General features: G+C 38.8%; 2 protein-coding genes across 2 annotated transcripts; both read left to right on the top strand.

Moving 5' to 3' along the window:
- Positions 1 to 570: 570 nt before the first annotated feature.
- LOC110111010 (probable linoleate 9S-lipoxygenase 5) lies at positions 571 to 4,287 on the top strand. Its single transcript, XM_020842691.2, has 9 exons — positions 571 to 894; positions 1,070 to 1,362; positions 1,440 to 1,683; positions 1,771 to 2,115; positions 2,230 to 2,315; positions 2,389 to 2,496; positions 2,586 to 2,890; positions 2,967 to 3,230; positions 3,339 to 4,287. Exons 1-9 carry the CDS (start codon positions 711 to 713, stop codon positions 4,090 to 4,092), a joined length of 2,583 nt encoding a protein of 860 aa, XP_020698350.1. The 5' UTR covers positions 571 to 710; the 3' UTR covers positions 4,093 to 4,287.
- A 7,393-nt stretch (positions 4,288 to 11,680) lies between these two features.
- On the top strand, positions 11,681 to 14,744 carry LOC110111040. Its single transcript, XM_020842733.2, has 7 exons — positions 11,681 to 12,044; positions 12,303 to 12,389; positions 12,495 to 12,755; positions 13,111 to 13,275; positions 13,394 to 13,447; positions 13,555 to 13,701; positions 14,145 to 14,744. The coding sequence occupies exons 1-7, from the start codon at positions 11,889 to 11,891 to the stop codon at positions 14,520 to 14,522; spliced, it is 1,248 nt and encodes a 415-aa protein (XP_020698392.1). The 5' UTR covers positions 11,681 to 11,888; the 3' UTR covers positions 14,523 to 14,744.
- The last annotated feature ends 792 nt before the right edge of the window (positions 14,745 to 15,536 follow it).

Raw genomic sequence — 15,536 nt, forward strand, 5'->3', positions numbered from 1 at the left:
TCTCTCTCACTCTTTCACATTATCTCTCCATGCCATTTTTTTTTTTACTGAATACACTAAATCATTTAGCGTATTCAGAATACTCCAAATAATTTGACTATTTTGCTCTTTTTTAATTTTTTTTAATGAGCTCCTTATACTAATTTTAACAAATATCGGACTTCTTTCTAAAATTTGGCCGGATAGAGATGATAAAGAGACACCAAGTCGGCCAAAAAAGAGAAAAGCAGGGCTGAGGCTGAGGCTGAGGAGCAATTATTAGGTCCTTTCACTGGATGTAGAGGAAGGTTCGGTTTTAGCCAAAAATAGGTAAAAAGTGCAAAATACCGAGTTTTTTGAAAAACTCGGTATTTTTTTCAAAAAACTCGGTATTTGCACTTTTTTAGGCAAAACCGAACCTTCCTCTAGGTCCTTGCACCGGACCAAATAAAAACTCGAGGCTGAGGCCTAGGCTGAGGCTGAGTCGGAGGCCGAGAAAAACTGACTATTTTAAAAATCAAATTTAATCTTATAACTTAATAATTTAAATGGGCTGGTTTTTAATTATAATATAAATAGTGACCACGCATATCATGAAGATCGATTAAACAAAGCAGATAAGTTCAATCTTTGCAGAAATATAAGCCCCCGCATTCCCAAGCAGAAATCATAGCAGCAAACCACTCTTCTCTCCTCTGCCAAATAGCAAAGCAAGAGATAGCGAGAGAAACATGATCGGGCACATGATCGGTAATGTTTTGTGGCAGGGAACGAAGGTGAAGGGCCATCTCGTCCTCATGGAGAGGAACGTTCTTGACTTCAACGACTTCGGTGCAACTGTCGTCAATAGTATCCAGGACTTCCTCGGCCAGCAAGTCTCGCTTCAGCTAGTCAGCGCCACCGCCGGTGATTCCAGTGCGTACACCTTCCACGACCTTCGTATCAGCGATTGTCAAAAAAGCTCTTAATTTTATTAATTAATCGCATAAGTTCAATAATGGCGTAGTAATTAATTAGCTAAAATGATTTTTAAAAGCTAAACTTTTTGGGGTGGTGAGTGATGTCGAGCTGAAATTTGAAACCTGTGCAGATAACGATGACAGAGGATTGGTCGGCGAGCCGGCGTATCTGGAGCCGCCGCTGATCCCACTCCTTCCTACGGTCATCGCCGGAGAGATAAAATTTGGGGTGACGTTCCACGTAAAGGAAGGAGAAGGGATTCCTGGCGCAGTAATCGTGAAGAACCGCCACCTGGCGGAGTTCTTCCTCAAATCGATCACCATCGAGGATTTCCCCGGCAAGGGCCGCATCCACTTCGATTGCAACTCTTGGGTCTATAATGTCACCAAGTACACTTACGACCGCGTTTTCTTCGCCAACGACGTAATCGAAAAATCAGTCTTTCTTCGTTCTCTTTTCTCTCTCTCTCTCTCTCTGATCAAAAGCTTTTTGCTTTGTAGACTTATTTGCCGAAAGACACGCCGGGACCGCTGAGGCCGTACCGGGAGGAGGAGCTCCAGCACCTACGAGGAGACGACGTGAGCCGGCAGCTGGAGGAATGGGACCGCGTGTACAACTACGCGTATTACAACGATCTCGGCAACCCGGATCTGATGTCGGGCCTCCGTCGGCCCGTTCTCGGCGGATCAGACAAGTACCCTTACCCTCGTCGCGGCAAGACTGCTCGCCCTCCGACCAAGACTGGTAAGCCTAATAACTGAAGGTGTGAGTGTGCGAGAGATCAAAGGTGTTAATTTGATGATTGATTGATGTCGGAGGGAACCTTTGCAGATCCGGAGAGCGAGAGCAGGTTGTTCTCGCTGGATATGAACATCTACGTGCCGCGCGACGAGCGTTTCGGCCACCTTAAGATGTCGGACTTCTTGGGCTACACCATCAAGGCCGTGGCCAAGTCGTTGGTGCCTGTTCTTCAAGCTGTGTTCGACAAGACACCGAACACTTTCGACAGCTACGAAGACGTTCTTAAGCTCTATGAAGGCGGGTTGCCGCTTCCGGATATTCCTCAAGTGCAAGCGCTGATGCAGGCCTTACCTCTTGAGATGCTGAAAAGCATACTCACCCCAGCAACAGGACAGCGCAGTTTTCTCAAGTGTCCCATGCCGCTAATCATACACGGTTAATTGTTCATCTATTTCTTCTCCGTTTTATAAAAAACACTCCTTTTTCACTCTGTTTCTGATTTATTATTGGGCGGCTCTGACTCTTTTGTTCCAACTTTTGAATTTGAAGATGATAAGGGGATATGGAAGACTGACGAAGAATTTGCGAGAGAAATGCTGGCCGGAGTGAACCCTGTCGTCATCGAAAAACTCAAGGTATGACTTTGATGGTAAGCTCGGGAAGCAGAGCGCAAAAGCAAAGAGGGCTAACTGTTTATCTTTCTTGAAGGAATTCCCGCCAACCAGCAATCTCGATCCCACACTGTTTGGAGAGCAGAATAGCACGATTACAGCAGAGCATATAGAGAGAAATCTTGGCGGCCTCACAGCAGAGCAAGTAACTTCCTTTAATATCCTATCACCAGTTGTTAATTAGCTGGTTTTACAGTTGAGAACAGAGAGTGACTTCGTTTCTGTTTCATATAGGCACTGAATGGGAGCAGGCTCTTTATCATCAACTATCATGACGCGCTTATGCCTTACCTTTCACGAATCAATTCAACCTCAAGCAAAATCTACGCCACCCGAACGCTTCTCTTCCTGAGAGACGATGACACTCTCAAGCCAATCGCCATCGAGCTCAGCCTGCCGCATCCGGAGGGTGAGAAGCACGGCGCTGTAAGCACCGTCTACACGCCGGCAGATTCCGGCGTCGAGGCTGCGATCTGGCAACTAGCCAAGGGCTTTGTCGCCGTAAATGACTACGGCGTACACCAGCTCATTAGCCACTGGTGATGAATCCTATTTCCTTGTTTCTCTCTCTCAAGCTCTCACTGTTTGCTTACAAGTGCTTTGTTTCTTTCCCAGGCTGCGCACCCACGCAGTGATGGAGCCGTTTGTGATCTCAACGAACAGGCACCTCAGCACACTTCATCCCATCAACAAGCTCCTCGTCCCTCACTACCGCGACACCATGAACATAAACGCTCTCGCTCGCCAGGCTCTTATCAACGCCGGCGGTATCATCGAGTTCTCCGTCTTCCCTTCCACATACGCTATGGAGTTGTCGTCCGTCATCTACAAGAGCTGGAATTTCGCCGACCAGTCCCTCCCCGCCGATCTCCTCAAGCGGTACGAAAGCAATCTAAACATATAAAACCAATTGCAGAATTGAGATTGGACAATTGCTAACTTAACAAAAGTTGAATCTTTTATCGCTGATCACTTGCTTTTGGGCAGGGGAATGGCGGTGGAGGACCCATCGAGCCCGACTAAGCTCCGACTCGTGATCAAAGACTACCCCTACGCCGTGGACGGTCTCGCCATCTGGTCGGAAATCGAGTCCTGGGTGACCGAGTACTGCTCCATCTACTACCCAGACGACTCCATCATCCGGGACGACGCCGAGCTCCAATCCTGGTGGAAAGAAGCCGTGGAGGTCGGACATGGCGACCTCAAAAACAAGCCTTGGTGGCCGAAGCTCAACTCCCTGCCCGAACTCGTCCATATCTGCTCCACCATCATCTGGATAGCCTCCGCCATGCACGCCGCCGTCAACTTCGGCCAATACCCCTACGGCGGCTACCTCCCGAACCGCCCAAGCCTGAGCCGGCAGTTCATGCCGGAGGTCGGCACGGCCGACTACGAGCTACTGAAAACGAACCCCGACAAAGTGTTCTTAAAGACCATTACGGGCCAATTGCAGGCCATTCTTGAGATATCGGTGATTGAAATTCTGTCGACGCACGCGTCGGATGAACTGTATTTGGGCCAGCGGGCGAGCGAGGAGTGGACCAATAACGCGAGGGCGCTCAATGCCTTGAAGCGGTTCGGATCGAAGCTCAAGAACGTGGAGAAGAGAATTGCCGAGCTGAATAAAAATAAGAGCTTGAAGAACCGTGGTGGCTCTGTTAAGCTAGACTACGAGTTGCTATCGCCCTATAGCGGGCAGGGGCTCACTGCGAAGGGGATTCCTAACAGTATCTCTATCTGATCGATTTGAAGAAGCCGGGAGTGATTCGTAGCTTACTGTACTAGCTTTAGTGGAATAAATAATGAGTATCTGCAGAGTTTAGCAAGTGATTAATTTGCTAAATCAGTGTAGCAGTACCAAGTTCCAGTGTTCAGAAAATAATTGTGGGTACTAATCCACTTTGAATATTTCGTGAGTTTTTCGGTTTGGTACTTATTTCTGTTTTTCTTTATTAATTAACACGTCATGCAAATTTATCAGTAGAGCACACTACTTTGGACTTGGAATAATACTTAATATTTATAAAATGAGTTTAATTATAAAAAATTATGTAAATTTGAGCTTATAACTTGGCCTCTCTATTGATTTGGGGATTGTGCCTTATAGAATTAGTCACACATAGAATTATGTATAAAATAAAGAAAAAAATATTGGAACATTAAAATTATAGAAATCAAAATCATCAGAAAGAGGAATAAGAGTATAATCACTTACAACGATCATAATACTATTTATAATAGAAACGACGGATGAAAAAGGCCCGAAGGGATTTCTCTCTCTCTTCCCTTCTTCCCTTCCTCGACTCCTAGTAAGAAAGGAAATAGTGGGGAGAGCGTTGAATATAGGAATATATAAAGTTTTTCAACCTGGTGCCTCAACATCACATGTTCTTTTCATTGTTATTGTAGAGTATCTGCGCCGTCGCATCAAATTATGAAGCCTTAGCATTACAACCCCTAGAACTGCGGTGCCCGTATGCATAGCGCCGTAGCTCCCAACACATAATTTTCATATTTTAAAAAAATCATTTAAAACTTTTGAGTTGTTATAGTCAGGCTGCTTCACAATGCTGCAACACCAAATTTGGAGCATCACGATGCTTCACTCCCTCTATTTAGTCTTTATGATAGCGCTGCATCGTCGGGGTGTGGAGTGTCGTAGCACTCTACTATTTGTATATCTCCAAGCTAGCAAACTATAAAACTCCACAAAGCTTAGGTTAATAGTGTCATGGCATTCTTCGGTCCTACCAAAAAGGAGGGGGGAACCCTCCGATGAGCTTAACTGATGGAATTGAGGTTCGATGCTACAACACAATTCAATTGATCGACACAATCAAATTCCACAAAAACTAACATTCATAATTGCATACCATGCCGACCTGCTCTAGATAAACTCATTTATAAATACAACAACTTTTTTTTTTGGAGCAAACACCAATCAAATCGAGTTGACCTAACTTGAAACTGATCATTCTGATTTGAACTGGTTTGGGCTAACTTGAGCTCAAACTTCTTGAAATTTTAAATTGTACATGTCAGGTTGCCAAATTTTTTATTTTGATAAGATTTGAATAATCACAAGTTGGGTGTTGAATATTATAAAATGATGCCATGACACTGAATCTAGTCATTGTACTTGCTAATATTCATGAAGGGGTAGGGAAAATTAAATAAAAAAAAAAGATAATTTTTTTTTGGGGGACAAGGAGTATCGGCCTTCGGCCACTAATCTCCCCGATCAACCTAACGGTCCAACCACCCCATAAATATTCAATAAACAGCATGGTACGTGGGATGCCACCTCATGAACCTTATGAAGATTTATTATTTACTATTCAATTATTTCATGTGTGAAGTAGCTCATAATTATTATATTTTTTATTTATGTTTATTATGTGAGAATATGCATGTTAATAGATGAATAACTCTTAGGACAAAAGATAAAAATTTTAATATTAAGAACTCATAAAAAAGAAAATAAAATGGTTTTTAAAAAAGCCTTGGACTTGATACTGTAATATCAGATTCAGTTCAGAACCAAATTCCAAAGCCAGATCCTGGATAAAAGGTTTTGTCGCGGCCCGGTGCGAGCGGGATCCGTCCCGGATCGGGTCGGGTCGTGACAATACAGACCTTAGAAACATGTAGGAGGCTAGGTGGCTTAAGTATAGGCAATTTTGTGGATAACTTAAGATAGACCCAAAGTAAACCTAACTTATCCCCTTGAGACAGTGGGCTCAATTAGCCCTACTTAGGTTGGCTAATCATATTCTCACGACAATTACTAACCTACAATTTCCTTATAAGGAGACATAAGAGTTTATGGCCTGGACTTGCTTTTGACCCTACTTAAGCACATGTTCACTAACCCAAAAGGTCAAAATATTTTGGTCGTTAGCCAAAGCCCTCAACCAACAGACCAGAATGAGCTACATTAAATGTTATTTTCATCATAAAAAGATTAAAGTTTTCAATAATACTATGATTATGATAGTCATCAACCATCACTTTAAAGATTGTGGTAAGTAATGAATAATAAGAAGTTAGGTGTTGAAGTTTATAAATGGCATCATCATGATTTGTTATTTATTCTTTTTTAATTACCATGATTCATGAGTATTCAAATGATAATGAACATCGATATCAATTGATAATGATGGCGATCATAGAAGACGTCAAAGAACAGGTCGTTATAAGTTTATATATCAGTCGATGGATAAAACTTCTCAAATGAAGATTTTCTTGAATATGTAGGAATACAATATATTTATTTATTTCTAAATATCATGAATAGTTTTTAAAATTTTCTAAATAAATATTATTTACCTCCCATCTTCCTTCTTTAAAACCCCTTAAAATTTATCATGCAAGAGAAATAGCTACATCCAGCAATCGAGATACTTCATTAGTGCATTGAAGCACTAATCTTTCTTTGGAAATTAAAGAGGCTAATGAACCTAATTGCACAAACTTTAACTAAGATTGTAAGTTTTTTTGCCCCATTCTAATACTTTGATTACTATTTGAGGGGACTAAGAGGGATAAATCACAATAGAGAATTGATAATATTCCATGTCATAGTCTCCTAGGCAATAAACATGGTGACTATTAAACTAACTATTGTAGTTTCTAATGTCATAATGCTAGGATCTTGGATGAGAAAGAGAATTCTTGGATAAGAGACTGAGGCAGGAAAGAGAGGAGAGAGCTATTTATTTGTGAATGGTGCTAGGGAGAAGAGAGACAAAGATAGATTTAGAAAGAAGATAGATATGTACTATTTCTTCCAAATTTTTATAGTGAATTTTTTGTGTGGTGTGGCTTCGTGTGTTTTTTTTTTCCGGTTTTGAATTTTCCAAGTTAAATCCTAGTGTTTTTTTTTTTCATTGCATTTTCATTTCTTGTGTGTATTCGTTATGAGTTTTACTTATCCGATAGACTCTACAGATTAGACACGTGTCACACTCTAGTTAACTAGAGATAACAATCTTCTCGAACCCAATTTCCTTGTCTTTGGGCTACCACATTAATATTGACTTGTGATGGGCGAGTGAGTATAGGTGAGTCACATGGCGAGTTCAAAGAGCCAAGGAGTAGTCACTTATATTCCACCTTATTATCTAGGAACCCGACCCGTTTTGAAATCGGGTCGGGTCCAACTCGGATTTTCCGGGTCGGGTCCGGGTCGGGTTTTCGTGTCGTGTCAAATATTGACACCCCTAATCTAGATCATACCAAATTATACGTAAAAAATTGTATATTTTAGTTTAGATAAGTTAATGTTAGTTGTATTTTTTATGTGATTTAAAGATTGTGATATTGTACAAGTAAATATAAAAATTTAGATATTAGATATGTAAACACATGAGAACTCTTTGGCATGTATATAAATTCCCAGTTTACTTATAATGCAAAATTCATACATAAGACAACAATCACTCCAAAAAAATATTAAAAAAATATTACAGTAATATGTTTCTTTTTCATGATTCATGAGTATACAGTCATCAAGAATACAAAATAATAATATTTGCCCATATTTCAAGTGACAAATAATAAATATGAAATTTTCATAACGTACAAAAATGACGACAACAACAAGCCTTAGGCTTTGTTTGGAACGGCTTTCTTATTGCTTCATAAAACGGTCTGGGATGACTTTCTTTCTGCTTCTTAAAGCAGTTCTTTAGTACAAAATTTTATACTAGAAAGTTGTTTTAAGAAGCAGAAAGAAAGTCGCCCCAAATGAAGCATTGGGACTGCTTTTTTATTGCTTCTTGAAGGAATTTTTTAGTATAAAAATTAAAATTTTGTACTAGAAAGCTACTTCAAGAAGCAATAAAAAAGACGTCCCTAAGGCTAGGCTTCATTTGAGACGAATTTCATATTGCTTCTTAAAGCACTTTCCTATTAAAAAAAATTAAAAAATTTGTACTAAAAAGTTGCTTCAATAAGCAGTAAAAAAACCGTCACAAACAAACCCTTAATCTCACTATCGGGGATCGGTTACTTGAGGCTTCGTTTGAGGAAACTTTTTTGTTGGTTTCTAAATCAGCTTTTTAGTACAAAAAAATTTTAAATTAAATATTTTTTTATAGAAAGCCGTACTTTTAACTGTAATAAATAATATTTAAACTCTCTTTTCTTGAGCTCTTACAGCTAACAATAGAACAAAATAAAGTTGAAACAAAAGCAATGCTGAGCATGAAAACGGAGCAATGGGAACACTTCCATGGAATTGTCACTGGCACTCTCCGCAAATACATTCCACAATTGAGGTTAGATCTATTTTTGGCCTGACTTGAACTCGTATTGAGCCCAATTTTAATCCGATTACGCTCGGGTTGAGACCCAGTCGATTGATTTTGAGCTGAGATTGGAGCAGCTCGATATTGAATTCCTTAGAGCAGAGCTCCAGCTAAAGGCATATATGCAGCAATTACTCTTCTGCAGCTCATAATATTGAGCATGTGGTGGGTTAACAATGATAAGCTCTAAAGAACAAATAGGCTTTGTTTGGGGAATTTTTATTCTCTGCGGAGTGCGGAGGGCGTCCGGAGACCAATAAAAATATGCCACGTCACCACATTAGTCGGTACCCAGTTCGGTACCCGCTCTCGATACCGCTGGATAGTGCAAGGTATCCAGTACTTAACCGGACGGTTCTCCCGTCCGGTGTCCGTACATAATAAAAGCTCTTGTTTGTGACAGCTTTAGACTACTCCTTTTCTCTGCTTTCAAAAAAAAAAATTATATTAAAAAACAACTTTATAAAACATAAAAAAAATTATCCCAAGCGAAGTCATAGTATCAGCACCTGCATCAATCTCCATTTCTATTACATTATTACTTGCACTGTCACTCCTGTTGCCTGCGCAAGCAGAATTATTGAAGTTTATATAATTATATCAGCTCTTGAATCTATTTTTATTGATATTAATAAGTATCTTCCAAAAATAAATATTTATAATTATATTAATATTTTCATTCTACAATTATTCCTTATTCTTATTTTAAAAGATAATATTTATAAAAACATTAAAAAATATGAAAAAATGTGTTTATCTTTTTATTTTATTACATCATATTTATACTTTAAATAAAAACACAAAGAATTTAAAATAATTGATATAAAATATAAATTTATCATTTACATGTCAATTAAGTTTTAAGAAATTTCTTCAAATTTATTTAATTATTTAAATTATAAAAAAATTAAATAAGCTTGTATAAATTTTCTTCAAATTTATTCCTCATTTGTAGGAGGCAGCAAACTTATGTTCATATTTATTGTCTTGATTATATTGTGTAGATCAATCGGGTTATAATATTATTTCATACTTTATTTTTGTCAGTCAAGCTCAACAAGGAACTTTTCAGGGGTTTGCATGGAGGAAGCCGGCTCCCTACTTGGGGGTTCGAGATGGAGCCTCAGGAAAAAAAATTGTCCGTACAATCGAATATCACTGCAATGTTATATGCTAGAGCGTTGCAATGTTCAGACTCAAGCTGGAGACAAAGTATGGAACGTTGCGTCGCTCCAACACCAACACTGCAACGCTGTGAGTCGGGCTGAAGATAAAGAGTAGAGCATTGTGACGCTCCAAATCCTAGCGTCGTAGCACTACGAGTCAAGCTGAGCGGTTTTCTCCGCTCTTATTTTTATTTCACTTGAAGGATTGTATTTTTTGAATTTTTTTTAAATGCATCGATCTCTTATCTATTTTGAGAAGATTACTGTTTGTGAAGTGAGCTGAAATTCTTGTGTTACAATTTTTCCAAAATTTCATAGCATATTTAATATTGGGGTGTGGCTCAGTGATTTTTTTTTTTTTTTTTTAGAATTTCATGTTTTTTTCACATTAAATCTTTATGATTTTTTCTTCTTCAATGTACTTTTAGTTTTTCTTGTATATTTTGCTGTGCGATTATACTTCCCAAACATCTTGAACTCAATTTTTATTATTCTCAAGCTGCAAAAAAAATGAAAAAAAAAAAATCTGCTCTCTTCATAGCACATCTCTTATGTTTGGCAGCTCCAAATTATCTCCAAGATTATCGCCTACCTTCCATCCAATCAAACTTAGAAGGTTTGGTCATTTTCAGTAATATTTTTGTCAATATCCTAAACCCTAAACTTGAATTTTGGAGATTGTTGGTTTAATTTGATGAAAGGAAAAAACTTGTCTGTTGTCTCTCTCCCCTCATTGGAATGCCAAATGATTCAGCTGGTTTGGCTGTTTGGTGCTCCATCCTCATTAGAGTTAGATCAATTTTTTAAATCTAAAGTTCAGTGCTTTATTGATAATAGTTGTTCCCATTAGCTCTTGGAAGGCCCATTTCAATCTTAGTTTAAAAACTTTTTTTCATTCATAAAACAATTACATTTATTTACAAAGATATAGAATAGAATATCAAGGGCTATTTCGTGGCACCAAGGATTGATTTAAGTAGGAGTAGGATTTCATTAATCCGCTAAATCCGGATTTTGGGAATCCTGAAGGGCCTAAATCCTGAAAATTGTTTGGTAACATTCATGATAAATCGTATTAAATCATGTGTGATTGTTTGGCTATAGAAGGGATTTAATGAGTGGACTCTTCCTCTCCAGCCAACGGATTTTGTAAATCTTTCGGGAAACCGACAAAAAAACAGAATTTCATAAATCTGGAATTTAGCATGAAAAGGCGAAATTTTTCGTCTATAGTGGCTTTCATTTGCCGTGAGATTTGGTTTTACATTTTGCTCAAATCTGCCTCAAATCCGGCCGAAGTCGTGCAACCAAACAGCCCCAAAAATTATAATAAAGAAAATAAAATCTAAAAACTAAGTTAAACTAAAGAAAAGGGAAGAAGAAATCACTATAAAATGGAAAGTTTTTTTTTAAGAGGGGGGGAGGGGAATTAATGAATGGAAAGTAAAAGAGTCGATGAGAGAAAATAGAGAGTAACACAGCTCATCTTAGCTTGTTGGTTGAGAGCTTATGCTTTCAACTAAGAAGTCTTGGGTTCGAGTCTTTGTGTATGCGTTGTGTGTGTGAGTTTGCCTTAAATGGCCTAAATGTCCCAAAAAAAAAAAAATAGAGAGTAAAGATCAAAAGGAGCGGCCAAAATAAGCAAAAGTAAATTTTGGATAACTCATGACAACCAATTCATTTCCAAAACTGCCTTTTCTCGGGCACGAAGAACCTAGCTTGGATTCGAGACCTGAGAGAGCAATTGCGGGGCTTAATAGTCATTTTACACTTAGATGGGAAGCCCATGATAGAGCCGATGGCAGAGCTCGCCGGAAGCTCTTCCCCATTTTACCCCTACAACGGATACCAAAAGGAAGGGGTAGGAGAGCGAGCGAATAGAAAGCTGAAAGCTGCTTCTTTTTTCTACTCTGTTGCTTATGATAGTGAACTGGAAGTCTGGGCAGATTTTGAAACTCTGAGATGAGGAAAGAGAATGATTATTTTTCTTAAGAATTCTCTTCTTTTGAGCAAAAATTGAATTTTTGACGGAGAAAGGCCGGGGAAGGTTAGCATAGGCCATGGGAGCGCATTCTAGCTCGGTGGCGATAGTGCTGATATGCAGCTGGTTATGGATTGTTGGAGCTGCTACGGCCCCCACCGGCGACTTGAGGCAGCGGCTCGCCGTTCGAAAACACCTGAGAAGACTCAACAAGCCGGCAGTGAAAAGCCTCAAGGTCTTCCTTTGCATGTTTCCCCCGTTCAAGCTAAACCTGAAATGCAGATCTTTTGTATAAGATTATTCCATCCACCCATTTTAAACTGATTGTCTATTTAGCTCTTCCTTCAAGTTAGTATCTTGGTTTGTTATTCAACAACTATTGCTATCAATGGAAGAAATTCTTCTCATCCTAACTATATTTAACTCTATCTTAGCATTCTGTACTGTTGATTTGGTTCAAATCTCATTTGTTCCACGTATCTGAACTTTGCAGAGTCCAGATGGAGATATAATAGATTGTGTAAACATCGCTCACCAGCCCGCATTTGATCATCCTTTCCTTCGAAACCACACAATCCAGGTCTTTATCTTCTCTCCTTTGTTTCTACTTTTACATTTCTTTCAGAAGCTCGAATTTATAGTGCTTTCCCTACTTTATGCATTCCTCACTTTGCAATTATTTCAGCTGAGGCCTGCCTTCCATCCGGAAGGCCTTTATGATAAGAACAATTTAGCTTCAGAGCTAAGCAAGGAGAAACCTAACAGTTTAACTCAACTATGGCATCAGATTGGGAGGTGCCCTGAGGGCACAATACCCATAAGAAGAACAAGGAAGGAAGAAGTCCTTAGGACTAGCTCAGTAAAAAGACATGGAAGAAAGAAGCGAAGGACCATCCCAAGCCCAAGATTTGCAGATCCTGACCTCATCAACGAGAGCGGTCACCAGGTAAAGGTTTAAAACTGTTAAAAGCGTTTAGAGAGTAAAGCAAGAGAGGAACCAAGTTGATACACCGATGATTAAACTCATTTCAATCAAAAGATTAGCTCATGGTGGGTCAATCAAATACTTTTGAAGTAAATTTGTAAAACCTTTATCCCATTTTGATTTGTCCATCTAAGAAAATGAATCCCCAATGACTTTTTGTGTAGTTTTTTTTCTTTTGAGGAAGTGTAAAAATCCATCCTAACATTGAAGTTTTTCCCTTTTGGTAGTTGGTTCTTTCCCGCTTTTCCCTTTCTTTCTTATCTCTCTCCTTTTCTTCTTCTTTTCTTCTCTTTTTTACATTTTTTTATGGATGCAGCATGCAATTGCCTATGTAGAGGGAGATAAGTATTATGGAGCAAAAGCAATTATCAATGTCTGGGAACCAAATATCCAGCAGACTAATGAGTTTAGTCTCTCCCAACTATGGATCTTAGGTGGCTCCTTCGGTCAAGATCTCAATAGCATTGAAGCTGGCTGGCTGGTAAGAGAGCTCTCCAATGATGTTATCATCACATAAAAGCTTCTTTAGGAAAGTCATAAAGAAACAAAATCTAATAATTCACCAACTAACATTGTTTATTGCTTACAAAACAAAATAGGTCAGTCCAGATCTCTATGGAGATAATAATACCAGGCTTTTCACTTACTGGACTGTGAGTAAATTTCCTACCTCTTTCTATACAATTATGATGTTCTATTCTATGTTGGATAATATTTGATTTACAACTTTATTTTATATTAATGTGCATGAAAATCACAGAGTGATTCTTATGAAGCAACAGGATGCTACAACTTGCTGTGTTCAGGGTTCATCCAGATCAGTAGTGAGATAGCCATGGGAGCCACCATATCCCCTGTCTCCAAGTATGGCCGCTCCCAGTATGATATCAGTATACTTGTCTGGAAGGTAGAAAACAAAGCTCACCGCCCCCCACATGCAATTTAATTCCAAAAACAAATTTACTGAAATCAAACAAAGAATCCTTGACTCATTTATTCTAGGGGTATCAATTCGGTCAACGGGTCAAGTTCAGGTCGAACCCGACTTGTCCCGGCAGTAGACATGACCCGATGCAAACGCGGCCCCTGATGCGATGCCTGTCCTCGCGTGTGGGATGACCAAACGGGTCAATCCGTGTTGACTTCGGGTTGTCGGGTCAACCCGGCCTGTTTTTCAAACATGTCAAAAATCCGAACCCGGACCTAACTCGTTTCACAAACGGGTTGACCCGAACCCAGATTTTTCCGGGTCGGATTTCGAGTCGTGTCAACTTTTGACACTCCTAATTTATTCCTTATATTTAACCATGCTTGATAAATGCAAATAATTGTATGGTGATTATGGAGCAGGATCCAAAGGAGGGGAATTGGTGGATGCAGTTTGGAAGTGATTATGTTATGGGCTACTGGCCTTCGTTTCTCTTCTCCTATTTAGCAGACAGTGCATCCATGGTGGAATGGGGAGGGGAAGTGGTCAACTCTGAACCAGATGGACGGCACACTTCTACTGAAATGGGAAGCGGACATTTTCCTGAAGAAGGATTTGGCAAAGCAAGCTATTTCAGAAACATACAGATAGTTGACGAGTCAAATAACCTCAAATCACCTAAAGGGATCGACTTATTCACAGAGCAATCAAATTGCTATGATGTGCAGAATGGAAATAATGGTGATTGGGGCAGCTATTTCTTCTTTGGTGGACCTGGAAGAAGCCCCAGTTGCCAATAGCTTTTCTTCTCCTTCCCCATTGTACTATTAACTACTCTAATTTGAAGCTTATGGACAAGTAAAGGAAATGGCTTCTTTTGTAAATGCAAGAAAGAAGCTATGTGAATCAACTCGTGCTAATTGGTGTGTTTTGTGTTTGTCTTGTTAAGGTTTGTTTTGCTTTCATTTTCAGTTGTATCTATTATTTTTATTTGAAATGAATGAGAGGAGAAAACTAAAATAAAATTTAATGTGCTATATCTGAGGTATACTGAAGAGCTGGTCGTTCAAAGTTCAAAGCTTTTAATTATTATAAATGAGGCAACTAACTATCTGACATATTTAACACAGTATTCTTAAATGTTTTGAATGTTGAATGCTGGGTGCTATATCTGACACTATACGATGGTGACTCTTTTAATAGCAGAAAATTGCAATCAGATTGCTCAATGATGCATTGATAATGACACCATTAACTTAAGGCTTAATATGTATTTGATGTAGGGGTGTAATGAGTAAAAGGTTTACTCGTCAGGCAAGCTCAAGCCAGGCATAGCTCGAGTTCGGCTCGATTTGTTTACACCCATATTTTAATATATCATCTATAATTTCATTTTTTTTGTATACACTATCGAATAAGTTGACTTATATGGTGGTGGCGGCGGTTAAACTGGGCAACGATAGTGGCTGACAAACGATCATAGTAATAATGGATGGGGGCGGGGATGATGAGTAGTCGATGGTGATAGTTATTTTTAAAATCACTCAAAATAATTTAAAATTTTATTAAGTTTTTTTAATATAACTTTATTTATTTTTAAACAACAACAACATCATCAAGCCATTATTTTATTACGTTTGGTCGGCTAGATGAATCCTTTTTCTCTATTGTGTTCCGTTAAGAGTTAAATTCTTATTTAGCTATAATAAAAAAATGTCATTTCTAATATTTTCTAATCAAGTCAAATTATCAACTTTATTTATTTTTAAAAATACAAAAACATTAAAACATTAAAAAACACACTTAATAAATAG

This window comes from Dendrobium catenatum, unplaced genomic scaffold (assembly GCF_001605985.2).
Source record: "Dendrobium catenatum unplaced genomic scaffold, ASM160598v2 fragScaff_scaffold_1132, whole genome shotgun sequence".
Lineage (NCBI taxonomy): Eukaryota > Viridiplantae > Streptophyta > Magnoliopsida > Asparagales > Orchidaceae > Dendrobium > Dendrobium catenatum.

Coding starts and splice junctions, on each gene's coding strand:
- LOC110111010 (XM_020842691.2), top strand. CDS start 711: ATGATCGGGCACATGATCGGTAATGTTTTGTGGCAGGGAACGAAGGTG. Junction 895..1,069: donor CGCCACCGCCGGTGATTCCA/GTGCGTACACCT, acceptor AAACCTGTGCAG/ATAACGATGACAGAGGATTG. Junction 2,316..2,388: donor TCGTCATCGAAAAACTCAAG/GTATGACTTTGA, acceptor TCTTTCTTGAAG/GAATTCCCGCCAACCAGCAA.
- LOC110111040 (XM_020842733.2), top strand. CDS start 11,889: ATGGGAGCGCATTCTAGCTCGGTGGCGATAGTGCTGATATGCAGCTGG. Junction 13,448..13,554: donor GGCTTTTCACTTACTGGACT/GTGAGTAAATTT, acceptor TGAAAATCACAG/AGTGATTCTTATGAAGCAAC. Junction 13,702..14,144: donor TCAGTATACTTGTCTGGAAG/GTAGAAAACAAA, acceptor ATTATGGAGCAG/GATCCAAAGGAGGGGAATTG.